Source organism: Ictidomys tridecemlineatus, chromosome 8, assembly GCF_052094955.1.
Source record: "Ictidomys tridecemlineatus isolate mIctTri1 chromosome 8, mIctTri1.hap1, whole genome shotgun sequence".
NCBI lineage: Eukaryota > Metazoa > Chordata > Mammalia > Rodentia > Sciuridae > Ictidomys > Ictidomys tridecemlineatus.
The window spans coordinates 27673463-27695702 of NC_135484.1; the positions used below are offsets into that span (position 1 = coordinate 27673463).

At 41.8% G+C, this 22240-nt stretch overlaps 1 protein-coding gene across 7 annotated transcripts in view; it reads left to right on the forward strand.

Annotated features, from left to right (window-relative positions):
• The window catches only part of Map3k5 (mitogen-activated protein kinase kinase kinase 5), a 210060-nt gene that overhangs the window by 158027 nt on the left and 29793 nt on the right, over positions 1–22240 (forward strand). For 3 of the 7 annotated variants that reach the window (XM_078019061.1, XM_078019064.1, XM_078019063.1), the window contains 6 exons: positions 5943–6100; positions 8041–8218; positions 9075–9095; positions 15976–16156; positions 16252–16420; positions 21131–21316. In XM_078019061.1, coding sequence (XP_077875187.1) covers positions 5943–6100; positions 8041–8218; positions 9075–9095; positions 15976–16156; positions 16252–16420; positions 21131–21316 — 893 coding nt within the window. The remainder of the gene's footprint in view (positions 1–5942; positions 6101–8040; positions 8219–9074; positions 9096–15975; positions 16157–16251; positions 16421–21130; positions 21317–22240) is intronic. The other 4 variants (XM_078019065.1, XM_078019062.1, XM_078019059.1 and 1 more) reach the window with 3 other exon arrangements.

The following is a 22240-nucleotide window of genomic DNA, read 5'->3' on the forward strand; positions in this document are numbered from 1 at the left end:
TCCTAGTCCAGCTTCTCTGTGACTCTTACTCATACCCGAATCTCTTGCCATCTGGGATCTGAATTCCCTCTTCCCTACCCTGCTTTCTTCCTGGGATCTATCCTCTACTCCACAGTATAAATAACCCCGTAGGATTTCAATTCAGAAAGAGGAAGTGACTCACTCTCTCAGAAAAGGAGAGAGGAGAGAGCTTTCCCGAAAAATTAGGCAATACAACAATTGATCTGCTTCTAGAGCAAAGTCCTGGAAGGGTGGCGACCAAGTGACTTAGAGAAAGGCAGAGGTGGCCAAGGGGAAAGTGGAGCTCAAGAGATGAAAGACTGCTCCTCAGTCCCCGGGAGGCAGGAAAGGCACCTGGGACTTCAGACCTGGTCTCTGCCCCAAGCTCCTAATTGTTGAGGGGGTGGGGAGAGAAATTGAGCAGAATAAAAAAGGTCAAGACTAACCTGTGGTCTAATGCAAAGAAAAATGGCCCGATGGCCCTGTTCTGATTCCCATGAGGGAGGCAGAAGTGCCTCTTTTGTAGATGAGGCATTGACTGGGAGTCAAGGGACATCGTGGCAGGGTCACAGCGACTTGTACATGATGGAACTTGGGTTTTCAGCCTGCCCTGGGCTCTTTGTGCTCACCTGTTTCCAACTTCCTCTCTACCTTTCTGGTGTCCTGATAGCCTGGGAGGCAGAGAGGAGAGGGAGGAATTCCCAAAGTTCTTTCCTCAGGACTTCAGTCGACAACATCTCCAGCCCAGGCCCTTCCCTCAAGGCAGTGGTTATTTTAGGCATAGAATTACACATAGTTAGAATGCATTTTTTTTTTTTGAATAAAATACATTCCAACCTGTTAGCAGCTTTCAGTGGCTTTACATTTCTTTCCTCATCCTCTCTCAACTTGGCAAGAGACATTTTAGATGCTGCCAAGACTCAGTAACTTCTGAGAGGAAAATCCCTACTTTCACACACTTTTTTTTTTGAGCAGGATGTTAATGTAATATCATCTGCTAATCTCAAAAACATTTTTTTTTTTAATTCCCCAAGGAGCTGTAAGAAAGCAGTCCTCACAGGGCCCTGGGCTTGTACCTCCCCCAACTGTCCTCATGACAAAGTAGCTTAGAGCTCTCCCAGCACTGGTCAGAGTGCCACGGCATGTGGGTCTCTCAAAGCCCTAATTCAGTGCTCACTGAGTCCCAGGTGCTTAGTCACCTCTAATGAATTTAGTGTAATGACCATGATTTGTTTTACCTCTTGGTAATTTTGATGAGGGGAAAGGCAGCAGTAACCATCATTTATGAAGTACTCACCTGGCGCCATGCCAAGTGCTTTATGCACATTGAAATTCATCCATCAAGCCCTAATCATTAGCTATCATTATCCCGGTTTATGGTGAGAAAAGTAAGGTTCAAAGAGGTTAAATAACTTGCCCAAGGTCACAAAACTAGGTAGTTAATAAAGCTTGAGGTTTAAACGAGACTTAACATGCCAAATGGAATTACTGTCTTCTCCCCAAACCTGTTCCACCCACACTCTTCCCTGTCTCAGTTAATGGCCACTCTACTCCTGCATTATCACCCCGTGCTCCGTTTCTCATACTCTCCAGCCCAGTCTGTGGAGGAAGCCTGTTGGTTGTACCTTCACAGTGTGGCCAAAACTGGACCAATTCTCACCTCCCCACGGCTGCCACCCTCCTTTCTCACCCACAGTCCTTCCACAGCTTCCTAACTTACCTGCCCCCTACTGTCTGTTCTCAGTACAGCACCCAGAGTGATCCTTTCAAAATATACAGCGAATCCCATCACTCAGAAGCCTCCATGACTATTTTCTCCCAGAATACACAAGGACCCACATCCTCACCGTGGTGGACAAGACTCTGACCTGATTCGGAGCCCATTCCCTCTCAGACCTCACTCCTAGTTTTCTCCTCTTGTTTATTCTGCACCACAAAGCCCCACACTTCCTGCATTTCCTTTGTGAAATCAGGTTGGGTCCTGCTGCAGGGTCTTTGCATAACTTTACCTCCTTCTAGCCTTAACTCAGATGTCACCTGCATACACCCCATTAATAATGGTAGTCTTCCTGGGCACTGCTGACTCTGTTTTTGTTGTTTGTTTGTTTGTTTTGGTCATAGCATATCAATTTTCACCATACTGTATAATTTATCAACAGTGTATTATCTATTATTTTTCTTGTATGACAAAAATGTAAGTTTTGTAAGCCCAGGATTTTCCTTTATTCTACTGTTACACTGTATTAGTGTTTTTGTTGTTGTTGTTTTTTAATTGTATGAAAGATTAAGCCCAGGGGTCTTTACCACTGGGCTGCATCTCCAGCAGATTTTTTATTTTGAAACAGGGTGACAGGGTCTCACTAAATTGCCTAGGCTAGCCTCAAACTCGCTATCCTCCTACCTCAGCTTCCCAAATTGCTGGGATTACAGGTGTGTGCCCTGCACCTGGCCGTCCACTGTGGTATTCTAAGTGCCTAGAACAGGGCTTGGCTGGTGGTGGGCCTTTAGCATACATCTGCTGAATGAATGAATGAATGAACAAATTGTGACATCAAAGATTACGCTGTTAACCATTAAGCTGTACCACCTCCTAAGATAGTTGCAATGGCAAAGAAATTTTAAAATAGATATTTAACAGTAATTTTTTAAAAATTTAGAATGCAGATATGTGAGGTATAGGTCTTGGAGTTGACCCCCTGACTTATTTTCCTTAGCTTGATGTTTGCATTTGCTTGTATTTTTATAGTCTAGTCCTGGAAGTCTCTTTATGTTACAATATTGGGTCTAGGGGATATACCTCAGGTGCTTGCCTAGCATTCATGATGCGCTGATTCAATCCCCAGCACTCCTCCAAAAAAACTTATGTGTCATGTATCTGTGGAGTAGATAGAGGAACAGATTTGAATACATAACAACCTGGTTTTTTTTAAAGAGAGAGAGAGAATTTTTTAATATTTATTTTTTAGTTTTCGGTGGACACAATATCTTTTTTATTTTATTTTTATGTGGTGCTGAGGATCGAACCCAGCGCCCTACGCATGCCAGGCTAGTGCACTACTGCTTGAGCCACATCCCCAGGCCCAACAACCTGTTTTTTGTAACTTGTTCAGTGAAGGCTGGATGACACACTTGGCAGAGGGAGCTATTTTGTATTTCATCATATTTTTTGGTGCCCTATAGTACACAATGGTGACTTGTTGTTATGTATTTGCACATGGACACAGTTATAACAATATGATTGGGTCAGTATCCTTCCCCAGTATTTCTCCTTCTTGTCCCTTTCCTCTACTGATCAGATAGAGCTCCTATAAATAATGCCTGATTGATAAAAATATTGTATCATTTATTATTGGCATTGCTTGAATTATACCAGTTTTTAAAATTTACTATATTTTCTGATTAGTTGTAACTCCCACTCAGATATCTGTGCAACATGAATTCTCTTCACCAATTCTTTTATAGAACCAGAAGTAACAGCAAAACATAGTATAGGTTTCAGCACAAGTTTTCTAAAGGCCCTCTTGATTTATTTAAATTAAAAAAATTATCACTTTGGGAAAAACTATGAATGAAGAGAAATTGTAACAATTTTATACTAAGAGTAGTTGAGTCTTGGGAGGAGCACGGTTGCCTTATCCATGGCAAGGAGAAAGGCTTTCCTCTGGTGATTTTGCCAGTTTAAGCTGAGAGTGTAGATGTGTACTGTTGTATGTGAACATGAATTTGAGCTACTGTCATATGGGGAGAATAAAATTCACAATATGTCAATCCTTGAAAAATTTCATACTTTATTTTTTTATGAACAACAGTCAGTTTCTAGCTTTGGACAGTGGGCTTCATGGGATCAATTTGGAGGAACTTTACATCACAGTTTTCCTATAAATCACACATGAAGTATTCATTTAAGCTGTCATCTGTATTTATCAAAATGTCAGTTTGATTATGAATCAGAAATACTGATGTAGGTCTTTGGCAAACACCTCAGAATTTGAAGTAATTCAGCACTGTCCCCTTGGATGAGTTCTTGTTTGCTGATTATCATGTGAGTGTATCAGAAATGGGGAATATGGTGACTGTCTTAGCTTTCTGTCATTGTGACAAAATACCTGAGAAAAACAACTTCAAAGGAGGAAGGATTTATCTTGGCTCACAGTTTTGGAAGTTTCAGTTTGTAGTCAATTGGTCCCATCACTTTGGGGCTGTGGTGAGGTAGAACATCATGGCAGGGGACAGAGCAACAGCGGCTCAACCCAGGGCAGCCAGGAAGCAATGAGAGAAGAGGGGTCAGGCTCCAATATCCCCTTCTAGGGTGGGCCCTTGAGACCTAACTTCCCTCCACTAGTCCCCACCACCGCCCAGGAATATCATCAGCTGGGGTCGAAGCCTTTAACACATGGGCCTTTGAGGGACATTTAAGATGTGAACCATAACAGTGACATGATGTTCCTGTTCACACTCCTGGCCCATCCCCATTCTAGAGGGTAATAGAAGTCCAAGTCTTGCCTGTCATCTTGAGTGTTTCCCTGGAAGGTACCAGGGCAGGGCTAGAACCAGGGACTCTCAGCTTCTCATTTTGTGCTATTCCCCTTATAGAGCACTCTTATCTGATTCCATGCAGCCTTTTCTATCTCTTTTTCTATCTCTCTTTTTCATTTATTCTTATAGGTGCTATGGGGGGGGGGTCTGTCTCTGTTAATGGCTCATGATCTTTTGTGATTTGTCCAATCTGTTTTTTCATGGATGTCAGATACACAGCAGGAGTCAGGTATATTTGATTTATAGAAATTATTTGCATTGTTTTTCACCATGATTTTCAGAATCTTAATGCTACCATGTTTAAGAAACAGATATGACTTTTTTTTTAATTTTAAAAAACCTTGAAGCCAGAGATGGCACAACTATAGTCCCAAAGACTCAGGAGACTAAAACAGGAGAGTCTCAAGTTTGAGGTCAGTCTCAGCAACTTAGTGAGATCCTATCTCAAAAAATAAAAAGGGTTGAGCGTAGCTCATTGATAAAAATACCCCCAGGTTCAGAAGGAGGGAAGGAAGGAAGGGAAATTAGCACATGAAAACCTATACATATTTGTAGTGTGCCACATGGTGTTTTGATACCTGTATAGTTTGTATAATGTTCAAATCAGGGTAAGCCTATTTATCTCCTCAAACATTTATCATTTCTTTGTGGTGAAAGCATTTGAAATCCTCTCTTCTAGGATCTCTTTTTTCTTTTTCTTTTTTTAACATTATCATTCTCTGTAGTTGCCCTACGATGCAGAACTTCTTTCTCCTATCTAACTAGGTCTTCATACCCATTACCAACCTTTCCATGTTCTTCTCTCCACTCTCCTTTCCCCAGTCTCTGGTAACCACTGTTCTGTCTCAACATCTAGGAGGTCAGCCTTTGTAGATTCCACAAAGTGAGATCACATGGGATTTGTCTTTCTATGCCTGACTTTTATTTAACATAATGACCTCCAGAATGAAAACAGAACTAAGCATTCAGTCTAGGAACTGAGAAATACAGATCTAAGGAACTGGATGAATGACTAGATTTTTTTTCCTAGAAAAGATTAAAAGTATACATCATAGCAGTCTTCAGATATTTGAAGAACTGAACACAGAAAATGTATTGATGTATTCTCTGTCATTTTCAAAAGACTCATGGTTAGGGGAATGATGCCTCGGTTACACTCCCCCATCTAGGGAGTGAGGGTGGACCTATTTATGACCAGATGATGATATCAAACTATTTCTGTGTCCCTGATAAAATCCATCATAAAAAATTCCTATTTCTACTTTTGTAAATAGCATAAGAAACTGGGACTGGTATTAGGACCAGAATCATGATTTGAAATTTGTCTTACTTAGAAAAATTGAAGCTGTCATTAGATAACTTTGTTTTCTCTTTTTAAAGTGGAAATGTGTTTGATGTGCTTTCAGGTACCCTTCAGTACATGGCACCAGAAATAATTGACAAAGGACCACGAGGCTATGGAAAAGCAGCAGACATTTGGTCTTTGGGCTGCACAATCATTGAAATGGCTACAGGAAAACCACCGTTTTATGAACTAGGAGAGCCACAAGCAGCCATGTTCAAGGTCAAATTTCGTATTATCTTAAAGGGATCAAGTTCCTCATAGCTACTGGATAGGCTTTGTGTTCTACGTGTATATATTGTATTTTGTTTGGGGCAAGGAGCCTAAGTAAGCAGGAGATGAGAGCACATTCAAGTCCAAGAAGATTCCCTCTCCCTGGAGGCAGGGCCACGGCCTTTCACAAGGCATCTCTCTGCTTTGGTTTTCTCAGCTCTAGAAGGAAAGTCAGTGGAACTCCCTTGGACCCCCTTCCAGCAGCACAGTGTAAATCACACACCACTGTGTGGAAAGTGACTTGTGCTGTTTGGGAAACGGTCTGAGTGTTTTCCATGGAGGGAGATCTAGGAACATTTTTTTTTTATCCAATTAAGGATTCGATCAAAGCAATATTTTCCTTTATTTCTCGATCCTAATAGTTTGGAAGTCCATTTTTAAAAAGGGCATAATTACCATTTTAAGTCAATCAGTCTTATTCTTTGAAATCTGGTTGGCTAGCCTGGTAACTGGCTGAAAAGTAATTTTTTGGAACATGGGAAGCAACCCCAGTTCCCAAAGTAGGAGGCACTGATGGAAAGAGGCCTGAGAGAGCCATGGCTACAGTTTGGGGATCTAAGGACTGTAGCCTTCCCTTGCTAGACTAGATGAGTGGGAAATTTAAAATGGAAAAGTGTTTTTCTCCAATGCAGAGGACTTCTGAGGATCACTGTTACCCTCTACCTCCCCTGGCTGCATTTCTAGCCTTTGCTCATTTGCATGTGGCCTCCCATGAGGGGCCATGGTGTACACAGCTCTTATTTTTTTTTTGCCAAGTATGGCTTAAACTTGAAGGCAATCTGCTGGGATGCTGCTGGTAGAAAAAGGAGGGCTGTAAGTCAGTTTCCTCATCTACAAAATGGGGATAAAAATAGTAACTATCTAACAGGAGTTTTTTTGAGGAGTGTCTGAGTTAATATATGTAAAACTCTGAGAATAGTTTCTGACACATACTAAATGCTATGTAATTATAAGTAATTATATATTATTATTTTTATAAAAGTAAATTTATATGAGCTTTATCATACCAAAAATATGTCCTTAGAAGATTTTCTCTGTACTAAATACATGTACTAAATACATCATTAAAATTTTTTTGGGGGGGGTATGTAGTACTAAGGAGTAAACCCAGGAGCACTCTACCACTGAGCTACATCTTCACCCCTTTTTATTTTTTATTTTTGAGACAGGTCTCATTGAGTTGCCCAGAACTTGTGATCCTCCTGCCTCAGCCTTTCAAGTTGCTGGGATTACAGGCGTGTGCCACTGAGCCTAGTCCAAAACTTTTTAGAAATAGCAGCAATGAGAAGTAAATTCTAATTGTGATAGAAAGTACTATTTGTTTAATTTCAAAATACTTTTATATATTTCATGATGTAGGTTATTTGAGAGAGGGGCAGTATTCATTAACAAATTACTTAACACGGGGAAGAATATAGGCTATATTTCAAGCAAAGCAAGGTTCAAATCCCAGTTCTGCCTTTCCATAATCATGTAACCTCAGCCCATCTAAGCCTTATTTTCCTCACTGGTATAAGAGGGATAATCCACTGGATTGTCAGGTTTGCCCTTTATGAATCTCCTTGAAGGTTAAGCACAATACATGGCATATAGCTATTGTGAGCAAATCAGTTATATCAATTAAAAAAAAAAACCTTTTTGAATGTTAAGGTACTAATGTTAAGGTACTTCATAGTGCATCTTCTGTCTTAAGCTAATTACTCTGGATGTGTCATTGGTAAAGTTCCAGATGCTCTCTGTAAGCTCTTTATAACCTATAGAAAGTGCATCAGTGGGCTTGGAAAAAAGCATGAGCTTGTAACATGTTGAGGGGACAAGTGGTAGGACATGGACAAGATGCTCACTCAGGAGTTTCATTGTGCTTTTTCTTTTTTCTGTTCATGCCATAGGTTGGGATGTTTAAAGTCCACCCTGAGATCCCAGAGTCCATGTCTGCAGAGGCTAAAGCATTCATATTGAAATGTTTTGAACCAGACCCAGACAAGAGAGCCTGTGCTAATGACTTGCTTGTTGATGAGTTCTTAAAAGTTTCCAGCAAAAAGAAAAAGTCACAACCCAAGTTTTCAGGTATGTATTTGCATTGAAGAGGATCTCAGTAGAGTTAGTACATCCTAAGCTTTTAAGATGGAAGATTTTTCCAGAAATAAAATTCTCTGTTTACAGAGATTCCTGGAAATTGTTATAAACGATGTTCTCAGGCATTTGTTTCCAATACCAGGGAGCCATGTCTCCATCAATTTTACAAATGCTGAGGCCTCATACATCAGTGATCTTCCATCACACAGTAGATGGTTAGTATATCAGCATTTTAAAAATTTATTTATTTATTTGTTTTTTTTTTTGAGATAGGGTCTCCTAAGTTGCTTAGGGGCCTCACTAAGTTGCTGAGCATGTGATCCGCCTGCCTCAGTCTCCTGAGTCACTGGGATTACAGGTGTGCACCACTGCATCCAGTTAGCATTTATAAGTATTCTATCATTGAGATCCTAAGGTTAAAGTCTAAAAGAGGTGAAATGTAGCCTTCTAGAACTGAAATCCCAAATTACCACTAATGGGCTACAGGACTATTTGAGAGCTGTTAAACTTCCAAGCCATCTAGGTAATATGTTCTTTTAACATTAGTTAGTAGAAAATACATGCTATCCCATAGAACAAGAAAAAGAAGATTGACAACTATAAATAAAACAGCAGTATAAAAACTTAAGTAAATCGTCTTTTTGCAATAATTTCCAATACTCATTTCAGTAAGAAAACAAAGGATCCATTTATTCATGGCATCTTTAATGTTAGTACTGGATGAGGATGGGCAGATTCAATGTTTTGGAAGGGCATTGATCCCATTTTAAGACACTTTTTGTTGATTTCTCAGTTTAATAACAAGGCCAACATGTGCTTATGCTGCTGTTTGCTTTTCTTCCCACAGCGCTTTCTGCTGGATCAAATGGTGAGTTTGTTTTACCTATTGAGCAGAGGGCTGTCATTTCATGTCCCATCTCTCCATAAGTAGCCACAACTGCACTCCTTGCTCATACATGGGGACTTCTGAGTACTAAGGAGTTGGGCTACTGCAAACCTCGCTGGGCTTATTGCTTCAGAAACCTGTTCCCTTTCTCTTTCATAAGGGAGGCCTGAATTGTTATTCCCTGAATGTAAGATAATGACTGTGTTTTGAGGTCTTCAATTTGAGTGAAGTCCATGTTTTCTTATATAGGAGCCAGTTGGCCACCTAATGGCTTTCTTGTGGGAAATTTCAGTTCTAGATACCCCCCTCTTTTGCCTTTGGGGTAATACATTCTGTTTTAATGGGTCAAGGGTGATATTTTTGTTTTTGCAACTTGGCTTTTGCATATCATAACCAGGAAGCTAGATTTACTCTAGGAAGATCAACTGAAGCATTTCAAAGAATTATAAAGAGAGGAACATATTTGAGATTCTTTTATGTTGGATGAGGGATTGATGGAAGCAGGGGTCTTAAGATCCATTGTGCCTGGGGTTTGTGGGCCAAATGGGGGAGGTTTTAGCAGGTGCTTTGGATGCCTCAAAGCCAGTTACCCAATGTTGAGACCCATTAATTGGGGGTTCCTGAGAAGTCTTCCTGTCTTCTTTCTGGAATTCCAAGAGTAGGGTGGAGGGACCTTTGAGAAGAGAAGAGACATTCTCCATACCCTCTGTTTGTTTCTCCATAGGCCTCAAGGCCCCTGGGAGACAGTCACTGCACTTTCCCAGGGTACCCCAGCAGGGCCTCCAGCCTTTTGCACCATCTGCCTTTAGCATTGTCCCAGAAGTCAGTTCTAATCCAACTGAACCACTTTCTAGGTAGATGACACACAGTAATATACTTCTTTTGGCTGTCATTTTGTGCTGGTAGCAACGTCTACTTCACCAAGTTGGTTCTGAACATAAAATAAAATAAATCCTAGGAGAGCCTTGGAGCTTTGCCCAGAAACTCCCTCCATGATTGTTTTATCCCTTCCATGTGACAAGGTTTTCATTCACGGGAAACAGATTCCTGTTGCACATAATAGGAATGGTAGCTTCTGTGAACTCAGCTGTGCACTCCCAGTGAGCTGGCATTTCTGCCCAGGGACTTCTCAGCGAGCTTGTGCTTGGAGTGAGTGTGCGGTGGAAGGCAGACATCTACTGAGATTACCACTCATGGGGTTGTTGTGAGGATTAAATGAGACACTTGTGTCACATGCATAGCCCAGCAAGCACTTCACCAGGTGGTTGTCCTAACTCGTATTGCTGCTCTCCTTTTCTTGATCTGGTGCATGCTCAGTGGCTTGTGGAGAATTGTGGTCCACAGCCTGAAGGTCCCCTGCCATTTCTCAGGGCCCTCCAGATTCTCCTGAATGAGAACTTCCTTCAGCCTCATGAATTCCTTTTATCCCTCATCCCCCATCCTCATTGGTCTGACCCCCTTACCTGAGACAGGGTCTTGGAACTAGAAAAAATGGGCAGCCCCAACTCCCTGCATAATTAGCTTATTCAGACTCAGTTGTAAGGAGTATTATTCCAGGGGTGATGGGGCTCATGAGCACATTCCTCCCCTCCTCAGAAGGGCAAGACACGCCTGCTAATTAGGAGTGAAGTCTTATTTGATTGTTCTTGGGTGTTACTGAGCATCTTCAGGCTTCTTATTCATTACAACTATGACCATGATGGCCTTCCTCTCCTTCCAGATGAGTATAAATGACAGGCCTTTTCCTTCCCTGGGCATCTTGTGTAGGTCATATGCCTGTTTCTGTGTAGAGAACAGACTACTGCCCTGCCTCTGGGACCCCTGGCTTCAGTAACTACACTTGTTCCCCTTCAGAAAGGAGCAGGAGGGTGGTGATGGTGAGGCCCTCCTTCCCCGTTAGGTTAACCATATTGGACAGAGAAGCCACTGACGGATCATTCTGATAGCCGTGTGGAAGAGGGTTGATTTAATAACCTTTGTTCAGTACACTTTATACCTCTACTGTACAGTTAGCGCTAGGAGAGCAGCAGTGACTCGGGCCCAGGTCCTGTCGGCATGGATCACCTGGGGTGTTGGTTAAAAAATGCAGATGGCTGGCCCTTTGCAGAATCTTGAAGTGCAACCTGGAATTCTGTATGCTCATCAAACCCAGCTGACTTAAAGTCACTCAAATGTGAGAACCATTATTCAATGTTTGGGCAACCGGAGATGGAGTTAGGCTGACCAGGGAGGAGACTTTGTGTTGGGGAAGGGCTTTGTCCCTAGAGTATCCTTGGAAGGAAGAACCCATGCAAGTCCCTGTTGCTCATGTAAAGCTTTTAGCATCTGAGGCTACCTTCATAGCATTGAAACAGTCCCACTTTCTCAAAGCAGGAACATATGCAGGCCCTTAAAGTCATCTCCCTCCCCTAGTCAGGAGCTCCCAGCACTTTGGGTTCATAGTCAGGCCACTTACCCCTCCCCACCCCAGCCTACCCCTGGCCTCTTATAAAGCCATCTCTTAGGGAATCTTAGACTCGACACTCTTTCCTGTTGACCCCTAACATGGAGCAATAAGAATCACCCTTCAGAGAGACACTTGTGACATGAACTGTCCTCAGAGAGGTTCATCATCCAGACTCTTCTCAGATCTTTCACAGCCAGTTTCATAGCAGAGGGCTTCTTAGTTGTTGGCAAGACATTGGCAGTAAGGCCACCTGTGAGTGGAAATCTTGTCAGCCTCCTCTCTTACAGTCTGAGAACCCAGTCAGCACCTATGGACTGATACCTAGGGATTTGTGACTGTGCTCTCCAGGACTTGTCTCTTGCCTTTCTGGAAATAGTTATACATGAACTTCTTCCAGTTGACAATGACAGCTACCACAGAATGCCCTACAGTTTTCCATATACCTAAAAATCTCTAGAACTTGAGAAACTAGGAAGCCCAGCAGTGGATTTGATCTTATTTCAACACAAACTTATAGAGCTACTGTTGAACCATAATGCAAAGAAAAGACCACCGACTCCAATTTTAAATCAAATTAAAGCAAGCTAATATTGTTTACACAAAGAAAACTGGCCAGCGGCTGTCTCTCCCTAAGCTGGGCTAGAAATCAGCACCCCAGCTCTCCAGGAAAAAGGTTTTATAGCACAAAAAGTTGCAAAGGGTGGTGTCTTGAGAAACTTACAGCTAACAGGATTTTGACAAGCATAAAACAAAAGCAGATAGTAGGTTGATGATCTACATGGCTTAACATTTCAAGGTTGGGGATAAATTCAGATCCCAACATCAGAATTTATGGGGCGCCACTGAGGTTTCAGAGAGGGTTGTTATCTGGTCAAGGAGAGCCAGGCATGGGTAAGTTCAAGGCACGGGCAGGAATTCCAAACAAGTTTAGAAATCTCAATAATTTATAGTAAAACAGAAATTAACTTTTCATGACTTTGTGACGAGATGGCTCTCAATCTTAAGATGGAATTAGGCTGGGTTCATCACTACCTGCTCAAAGATTCCTTCCTACTCCTTACAATAGAAAAAGCGTTGATCTTTCTCCAGATGGGTCCGGGATCCCATACCTGTTTACTCTCTGCTTCTGCCTTTCCAGATAAGTTTCATATCCAGCATCTTCTGTCCTGAACTAATCTTCCCTGGACACCCACTTGGCTAACATTCCCACTTTGCTTCCCATGATAGCTTCTTGTCTTGAAGTACACTGTGTCTTCTCATCTTCTCCACTTTGTTCCTGAAAGTCTAGAAGTTTCTCTTTTTTAAAATTTTTTTTTTTAGTTGTTGATGGTTGTTTATTTATATGTGGAGCCGAGACTCGAACCCAGTGCCTCACACATGCCCAGCAGCTGCTCTCCCAATGAGCCCCAGCCCCAGCCCCTAGAGTTTTCCCTTTCACATGATGGCTGAACCTGCTCTAGCCAAGTTTACCAATGGGATGTACGTAGCCAAATGCAGCAAGTGCTTTTCTCAAAGTTAGTCCTCAGTTTCTGGCTGTCCTCTCTTTAGCCCTGTCTTTTGTGGGCTTCCTCAACATCTGGTCCATCCCTATATCTTCCAGGCTCATGGCTGCTCCTTGTCATTTCCCTTTTCTGCCTCCCTTCCTTCCTTTTTCCTCTAAATGTTGCTATTCTGAAGCACCAGGTGGGTTATCTGTTCTCTTCCCATCTTTTCCCTAAAATTTTATCATTTAAGGCAATGAAGGTCATTTCTATAGACCAGTTTTTCTGATTCCCAGACTCATATCTAGTTGTCACCTTTGTTTCTCAAACGGACCTGTCAAATACACCCTTTCCCAAACAAAAGAATATTCCCTTTAGCCTGTATTCTCTTCCATGGTGATATATGAATAGTACAGGTCTCCATTTTCTTAAGCCAGAAACCTTGGGATCGTTTTTGATTTCTCATTTTTAGACTTGCTCCAATCCACGAGCAGGTCCTATTGACTCCCAACAAGTAGTCTGTTATCAGACCCTGTGTTGGGTGAATGGCCAAAAAGTGAAGGGGAAATAGTCTAGAAGCAGTTCAGGCAGAGGAAGAATACGGGCTGTACACTCAGGACATGCAGAACATCCGTAAGTTCCTGTATGTCCTAGATGAGCCATAATGACCCAAGCTGAGTTTCAACCTTAGCAAATGCAGTTTTACCTCATTGGGTCTCCTTTTAGGCAATCAGTTTCCATAGCAACCTTAAAATTCACAGTTATGACCCAGGCTGTCTTATTACTGGGCAGTCACACCACATACAGTGACTAAAAAGGGTAAAAAGCAGGATAATTCAAGGCTTCACTCTCTTTCTTCTTTAGATTCGCACACATACTTACAAAAACATGGTAGGACCCCCTTCCCAATCTAGAAGTATTCTAAATAGAGTTAATCTATTTATCTCCAAGAAGCATTGATTTTATTGTTGAAATGTAAAGTGGTGTTGCTACCTATTGAATATTTACTTGTTAAAAAATATTATTAATAGCATATCTTTCTGATTATAAAAATAATACTTGTTATTGCTGAAGTTTGGGAAAATAAAAGAAAATCGATTACCCTCAATCACATCTTCTAGAAATAATTACTATAAATATTATGACATATTTTGTGTATTTTCTTCTGTTATATACACAACACATAATAATACAGCATACACTGAACCTAAAAACACTTGAAGAGAAAGGAATGGAGGGGAAGAGGGAGAGAAGAATAAGGAAGGAAGGGAAGAAAGGAAGAAAGAAAGGAGAGGAAAGAAGGGAGGGAGATTTGGAGTGGGGAGGGAAGGAAGGAAGGAGAGAGGGAAGGAATGTAGGTAAGTGAAGGCTGATCTAGCTTTCAGGTATTTGTAAGTCAGAGGTAAGCGATGAATAATCCCAAATATGTCCATTTGTCTGATCAAAGTACTAACAGCTCCCACCCCTCCTGGCTAATGGTCACTGGTTTCTAGTCACAGTGAACAGAGTCAGAAGTCCACTCCTGACCAACCACCTTCTGTCTTTGAGACTTGGCAGGTTTTTGACTCCATCTAGCTTAAAGAAGAAATGAGTAAAAAGGGGGCTTCCAGGCAACAGTGGACGTTTTCTGCAAATTGACATCTGTTTTCATTAGTAAGAGACTTTGGTAGCCTTGGGATATTAAACATGTTTCTCATAAATTAAATTAAATTTTTTAAAAATCAAGTGTTTGATTAACTGTGGACAGCTCCTATTATGCAACCTTATTCCCCACCCAAAAAAAGTAGAAGCCCATGTTTACCATAAAATCATAGTATCTGAGAACCTGACAAGGCATAAGAGGTCTGGTCTCTTGGTTTCCAAAATCCTGTTAGCAAAGAATCCTTTTCTACTGGTATCCCGGAGCAGAGTTGAGACAGCACATTTGTGCTAGGTGAATCCGAGTTGGAGCTTCTGGGGTAGACCCACAGCCTCTCATTCTTTGTGCCTTTCAAGGCAGCCTCAAGAGGCTAAGGTGGACCTTTGAACCTCTGAGGAAGAGGACTTAAAATTTATTTTTTTGAAAGAAAAATATCGATTTTATTTCTCTTAAATATTTCTGAACCATTTTAGTACCAAGAATAGTGCAGAATTACCAAAGGGTTTTAAAATCACACTTTCATTGGAACACCTGAAAGTGTTTACTGGCTGTTCTTTCCCCAAGTCTCCTTCCTGGGACAGGCAAGCAGTCATTCTGGCAGAGAGTCGTGGTGATAACCAATGGTATTCTCCTGCTCAAGAGGCCAGGTCCTTATTTCAAGTAAATTTGAGGAACTTTATGCGTCCAGTCAAAAGTTTTTGCTGGGGGAGAGTTGCTTCATCAGGCCAGATATAACAGCATCTTGGGAAATCCTTTTTTCAAAATGCTTTTTAGGGTATTATTTTCTATTTGGTTTCTGTACTGGTTTCAGAGGTTCAGTTCCTGATTGGCCGACTCCATTGCTGTGGGCCTGAGATGAAGCAGATCATCACACAGAAGGGTGTGGCAGAGGAAGGCAGCTCAGGGCATGACAACCAGGAATCAGCAAGGCTTAAAATTTTATGAACCTGGTCTTGTATTTTACAGATGTGAAAAGTGAGACCTGTAGATAAAAATAATAAGTCATCTATAAGAATGAGATCAGAACCCAGGACCCACCAAACCTGGTCTTCCTGCATGGTTTCATACCGTTGGCATATTCCTTTTCAGGCCTGGGAGGCCCTTTCCTGGCTGTCCCCTGCCTGGGTCATACTAGGCAGGGACAGATCATACCCACATGGCCAGTCCCCTTTGTAGCATAATCATTCTGCTCTCTGCACTGAGGTCTACGGCAAAGGATACTGGTCTTTCCACAGGCGTTCTAGGATGTGTAAATTTCTAAAAGCATTAACTGCCTATTTTCCCTCCTGTCACCAGCAGAATATCTCAGGAGTATATCCTTGCCAGTGCCTGTCCTGGTAGAAGACACCAGCAGCAGCAGTGAGTACGGCTCCGTGTCCCCTGATACAGAGCTGAAGGTGGACCCCTTCTCTTTCAAAACCAGAGCCAAATCCTGTGGAGAAAAAGATGTGAAGGGAATACGGACACTCTTTTTGGGGTAAAGATGGGACTTACTTGGGGTAAAAGAATTATGTTGTGAGGTATGTCACTTGATGGAGCATGCTGTGATTTATGCTGCCTCAATTATTACAGCATTCCAGATGAAAATTTTGAGGATCACAGTGCCCCGCCTTCCCCTGAAGAAAAAGATTCTGGGTTCTTTATGCTGAGGAAGGACAGTGAAAGGCGGGCCACCCTTCATAGGATCCTGACAGAAGACCAGGACAAAGTTGTGAGGAACTTAATGGAATCTTTAGCTCAGGTAAAAAATCTCTCCCAAGTACTTCATTTCCCAAATTGTGTGTATGTGTGTGCATGTGTGTGTATTATTTTATTTCTTGAGGCAAGCTCTCCCTATGTTGCCCAGGCTGGTCTACACCTCCTGATTCAAGCCATCCTCCTGCCTCAGCCTCCTGCAAGGCTGGAACTGCAGGCACCTGCTGTTAAATCACACCCAGAGTTCATGTATTTTTAACTGTGTCCTAACCACCTGGAGCCATGATAGGTAATAGTTCATGGAGATATGAAACTATCTTCACAAATCAAACCAGCCTACCCCAGAGGGAACAAAGAAGCAAATTCCTAAGGTACAAACAGTATTTTTAAACATAAATTATTTTTAAGTCGAAGACAAATTTTTCATGGTGGTGAGGTTCCACCTAGTCTCTAGGAGCCCAATAAACAAGCCTTGAACCTTGGGAAATTCTAATCCTGGCATTAGCACAAGGCCACCTGTCAGTCACTCCTCAGAGCATTTGTAAGTCTCAGCAAGTACAACCAACCTGAGTGCTCATGAGGCCACTGCGTTCAATGGAGGGCAATGGGCAACAATAAATAATTATATAATATGTTAGGAGGCAAGATATGCTATAAAAAAGCAAAGTCTTGTCAGTGAAACTGTAGTTCCCTGATGTGTTTTCTAGGGTTGCCATGACAAAAGACCACAGATGAGGTGGCTTATACCACAGAAATATCATTTAGTTCTGGAGGCTGGAATGCCAAGATCAAGTGTTGGCAGGTTTGGCTTCTTCTGTAGCCTCTTTCCTTAATTGTGGGTGGCCACCTTCTCATTAGGTTTTCAGATGCGCTTTTCTCTGTGTGTGCGCACCTGTGTCTCTTCTGCTTCTTATAGGGACACGAGTCCAGTCGGGTTAGGGCTCCACCCCACGGCCTCCTTAACTTTAATTAGCTTGTAAAAGGCCTTGTTTCCCAATTCACTGGGAGTAGGGCTTCAACATATGAATTGTGGGGGACACAATTCAGTCTGTAGTATCTGGGAAAATATGTTCCCTAGGATTGTGCTTATAGACTGAGGAAGAATCCACTCCCCCAAATCTGCAACAGGTTTTCCTTCAGTTCCAAGCCACTGGGGCGGAAGCTCAGGCCCCATGTGGATACAAGCCTTCCACAGACATGCTTGGCCCGGACATCACACTTGTCATCCTCCGTTCTGCCGGCACCAGGGCTCCTTTACCTGCTGCTTCTGCATCACCTGTCTACATGGCCACACCTGTCCTGTGTGATCATGGCGGACTCCATGCAGCTTCTTCCCTCTGTCTTGGGAAAACAGCTACAGAAAGGACACAGTTGAAGGGATCAGGCTAAGTCGCTAGTCTCAGTCCAACAGCTTTTCTGTTTTTTCACTGAGATGGAAATGAAGCAAGGCTGTCCCTTTTTTGGCTCCATTTGTACGACCCCATCGTGTATCTTGAGGACTCCCCTAGGCCTCTCTGCTATCTCTTGAGCCTGAACATTTTGTCCCTTTAGGAATTCCCTAACATCTACCTCTTTGGATCCCTGAGGAGGAGCCCAAAGGCCGTATGTGTGACTGTCAGGTCTCTGGGTACAGGGAGAACTGAAATGAGCACCATCTACACGGGGTCCTAATGGAACTTGTTTTTCTTTGAGCCAGGTATTACTTTTAGTATTTCACGAGTATTTACTCATTTAATCCTCAGGACAGGGGTACTAAAATAATAGCTCTGTCAGTGTCCTCATTTTATGGATGAGAAAACTGAGGCACAGAGGACTTGAGTCGCTTGCCAAGGTCATGCAGGCCTAAGCAGAGGAGTCTGGGTTGGATGAAGACAGTCTGGTTGCATGGTATGTGGTCTTAACTACCACCCTTCTCTGCCTGTCTGCTACGCCAGATGGAGACAGGTGCTGAGAGAAACATAAAGCAGGAGAGGGGACCAGTGTAGGGGGAGAGAGGCAGGAAGGGAAGTCACTGCCAGCCGCTGAGGAGTGCAGCCTTCTCCTATGGTCACCTAGTTTATTTTTAGGTCAGAAACATGTAGACCCTAGGGATTGCCTAAATCTTGTACTCATCGCCAAAGGTATGCTTTTCCAATATAGAAAATGTCATCTGTGTGGAGCTTTTTCTCTGCCCCCTATTGGACTGTGACTCCATTCGGGCAGAGAATGTCCTGGCCGTCATTCTATCCCAGCCACCAGCTCAAAACCTGACAAAAGAAGTCATTTCTGTGATGACTGAAATTCGGAATTTTGGGGGTTAGGGGTGGTGCTAGGCATTGAGCCCAGGGACACCCACCTGCTAATCACGTGCTATACCACTGGGTCAGCTACACCCCTAACCTGAAATTCTTAAATTTTGAAGTTGGTTAATCATATTCAATGGTTTGGTGCCTGCTAGTTTTAAAGCACACTTGAATGTTCTCTATAAAAGGAAACATGAAAGCAACTTCAAGAGGGCATACCTCGGTGCCAGGAACTGCTGGTCAGAATCACATGCCCTATCCAGAATGGTCCAGTGATAGTGAGGGTCCTGAGTGTACTGTCAAGGGCACTGTGGATTTCATCCTGTGACACTGCCTGGTGATTCAGTGGTAAAGCAGGTCTTGACTCAGGTTTATGGCTGGCTACTCCAGCTAATTGGGGCAGAGGTATAGAATGGCTGAGACCTGGAGCCCAGCTTGGACTGGCCTCTGTTAGAGGCAGGGTGCATCATTTCAAAGCTCTACAATTTGGGCCACTTATTTACCCTCTCAGAGCCTGAGCCTTCTCCTCCCAAACACAAGTTATCTATCTACCCATGAGGTTGCGAACCAGAGTCTCTTGAGATTATGCGTGATTTAGAAGAGTAACAGAATATATTGAACAAATGATCATAGCTCTTATTACAGTTATGATCAATCTTTGTTTTTTTCCTACAATCAGAAGGATTTTTTTTCAGAGCATTAAGTATTTCTAGATATATCTTTCTATCTCAGGCAGGCTTTACATCTCAGTCTACCTTGAAAGGTGGATATTGATCTGCCCCTCATAATACTAAACCATGAAAAGCCTTTTATCTGTACCACATTTTGAGAGGTCCACTCAAAGTTCAAAGGATAAAAGGCAGAGAGGATCTTTGCAGAAAACTCTGGGGCTCGCACACTGTCACATATTGCCTGTGGATAGGGAGTCAGGCTCCTCCAACATAAGATGCTCCTTATTGAAGGCATGTTTATGAGTTAACATGGAAAGATGAGAATTGGGGCAGAAATAACGATTACTTAAGTGGACAAAAAGTATTTCCCAGAGTAGAGAGTGTTCCTTTGTAGGACTATGACATACACATCTAAAAACCAGAAACAACGTTTTCTATTGTGAAAACAGGGCTCATGTCAAATATAAATGTTTACTATTTTGACTGTTGGCAAACATGTAACTGATTTTTCACTAAGGTAAGCTTCCCATTTCTGAGTAACATTTTTCTTCTTAAAGATATTTTCTTGGTGTTATTATTTTGCCTGTGAATTTTTAAAAAAACAAAATAAGACAAGGTTTATAATTGTTCCTAGCCTGATTTAAAAATGTCTCCTTGATGACAGCTTTTAAGCTTTTCAATATCATCTTTTCTCATGAAAACATAAACATGAGACAGCTCCCACATGGAAATATATGGAGAGAAGGAACTTGATGGTGCATTTCTCTTTATTTTAATAGATTCCTAGGGATTGTAATTTTCATCTCTCGGTTGAGGAATTTAATGATGCAGTAAGAAAATGTACAATATGAGATAGAAATGAATATAATAAAAATCTTGTTGTTTCTTAAAGTTAAATAAGGATAAATTCTGTATTTTCTTTACAAAAGCAATGTGCTTTGCTCCAAGTTAAAAAAAAATTAAATTTGAGAGAGGGGATTTGTAGAAATATTGTATTCTATTTTTAATATGTAAAATAGTCCATTGGCCCATTCTTCTAACAGAATGCCTCATTGATGGGTAATGAATGGTTTAAAGAAGGGAGTATGAGACAAACATGCCCACTCCCCCCACCCCCCCCACTGGAAATTGACTTGCTTTAGGGAGGTTAAAGTACCAGGAGCACATTGTAGTAGGTACACAAAGCAACAAGACACTTAGACTCTCAAGGAGTTCCAACCACAGTCCCTGACTGAGCTGAATTCCAACCAGAGGGACTTCAAGGTCCAGGAGTCTGCACATCTTTTCTTTGGCTCGGCTGCTGTTGGTCCTCTTGTGGGCATTTCTGTTTCTGTGTGCTTCTCTTCTTCCACCCTGTTGTCATTCCCAACATTATTACTTTCTCTTCCTTTCTTATAATTGGATGCATTCATGACCCTATTTTATGACCTGTCTATGGGTTGACTTTAAGATCCTGTGGCCCGTTGCCTAAATCTCCCTTAAGTTCTCAATTACAATTTCTGAGAACAAGGCTTGCATTGACTCAGCCTGCCCCTATTTGGTTAAAGCTTTGTACATCTGACTGTATCCTAGTTATTGGTGAGTGTGAGGAGTAAGTGCCCATTCTCCCAAAGTCTGATTTCTTCTTGATGGCAGGAGCAAGGTGGTAATGGTGGCTGAGAGGGGCTGTAGAGCTCAAAATGTGATCTTTTGCTTTAATGGGTAGCCCTCTGGAGCCCAGTTCTTCTAGAAAGGACTGTAGAAGTGGTATGTCTGTGGCTGATGTGTCTAGCACAGTGTGACTGAAATATTTTTTATTCACAGGGGCCTGAAGAACCTAAACTAAAATGGGAACACATCACAACCCTCGTCACAAGCCTCAGAGAGTTTGTGAGGTCCACTGACCGAAAAATCATAGCCACTACGCTGTCAAAGCTGAAATTAGAGCTGGATTTTGACAGCCATGGCATCAGCCAAGTGCAGGTGGTCCTCTTTGGATTCCAAGATGCGGTAAGTGTAACTTTAAATTTTGTTTTTTAATTGGTGGAAAAGGACATAAGACCTTTTTATTTTTATTTAGTTATTTGTATGTGTTGCTAAGGATTGAACCCACTGCCTCACATGTGCTAGGCAAGTACTCTACTACTGAGCTACAACCCTAGCCTAAAGTGTAACTTTTTGTCAGTGGTTTGCCACAAACTCTGTTAACATTAGTCATAAAAATAGGATAAAATACAGGTTTTAGTATTTTTTCAATAATTTCAATGAACTCTGTTCTCTTTGGATGAGAGATATGAGATATTTGCCTATCTGCTTGTCTGTAAGTATTGGATTTGTTATTTTGTGCATTAGTATTTCTCAAAGATAAACACATATAAAACTGAATCACCATGGAAAGTAGCAAAACTTAGAAACTTTTCCCCTGATTGGACTTTATTCTTAGGAAATCATGTAGTGGGTCACTATTTACTTTGGTGACTTTAGCAACATAGCACACTGTAGTCATGCAATTTGTAATGCAATACAAGAATTGCCATCTAGTGGCCACTAAGAGCAATTTAACAGTATGCATTGGAATGGTCACTGAACAAAGTCACTTTTTTCTCCCAGTTTTTCTCTGGTTTCTATACAGAGCATTTTGTACATCCTTATTTCATAAGTATCTAGTATGTCCTAGCCAGAAACCTAATTTAGAGTATAGACTATCACTGAGTGAAAATTAATCTACATAATCTAGTGAGAGATTGCTGATTATTCTAAAATTGAGTTGCTATGCAACATAAACTAGAAGACTGATTCAAAACCCTCTGTGTATTCTTGGGTAACACTTACATATGGAACTTTATGCTCAAATCAGCATAAGCCACTCCCAAAAGACCCTTACATGGTGTAGGAGAAAGAAATAAGAGAGTTCTTCATAGTACCTGTAATATA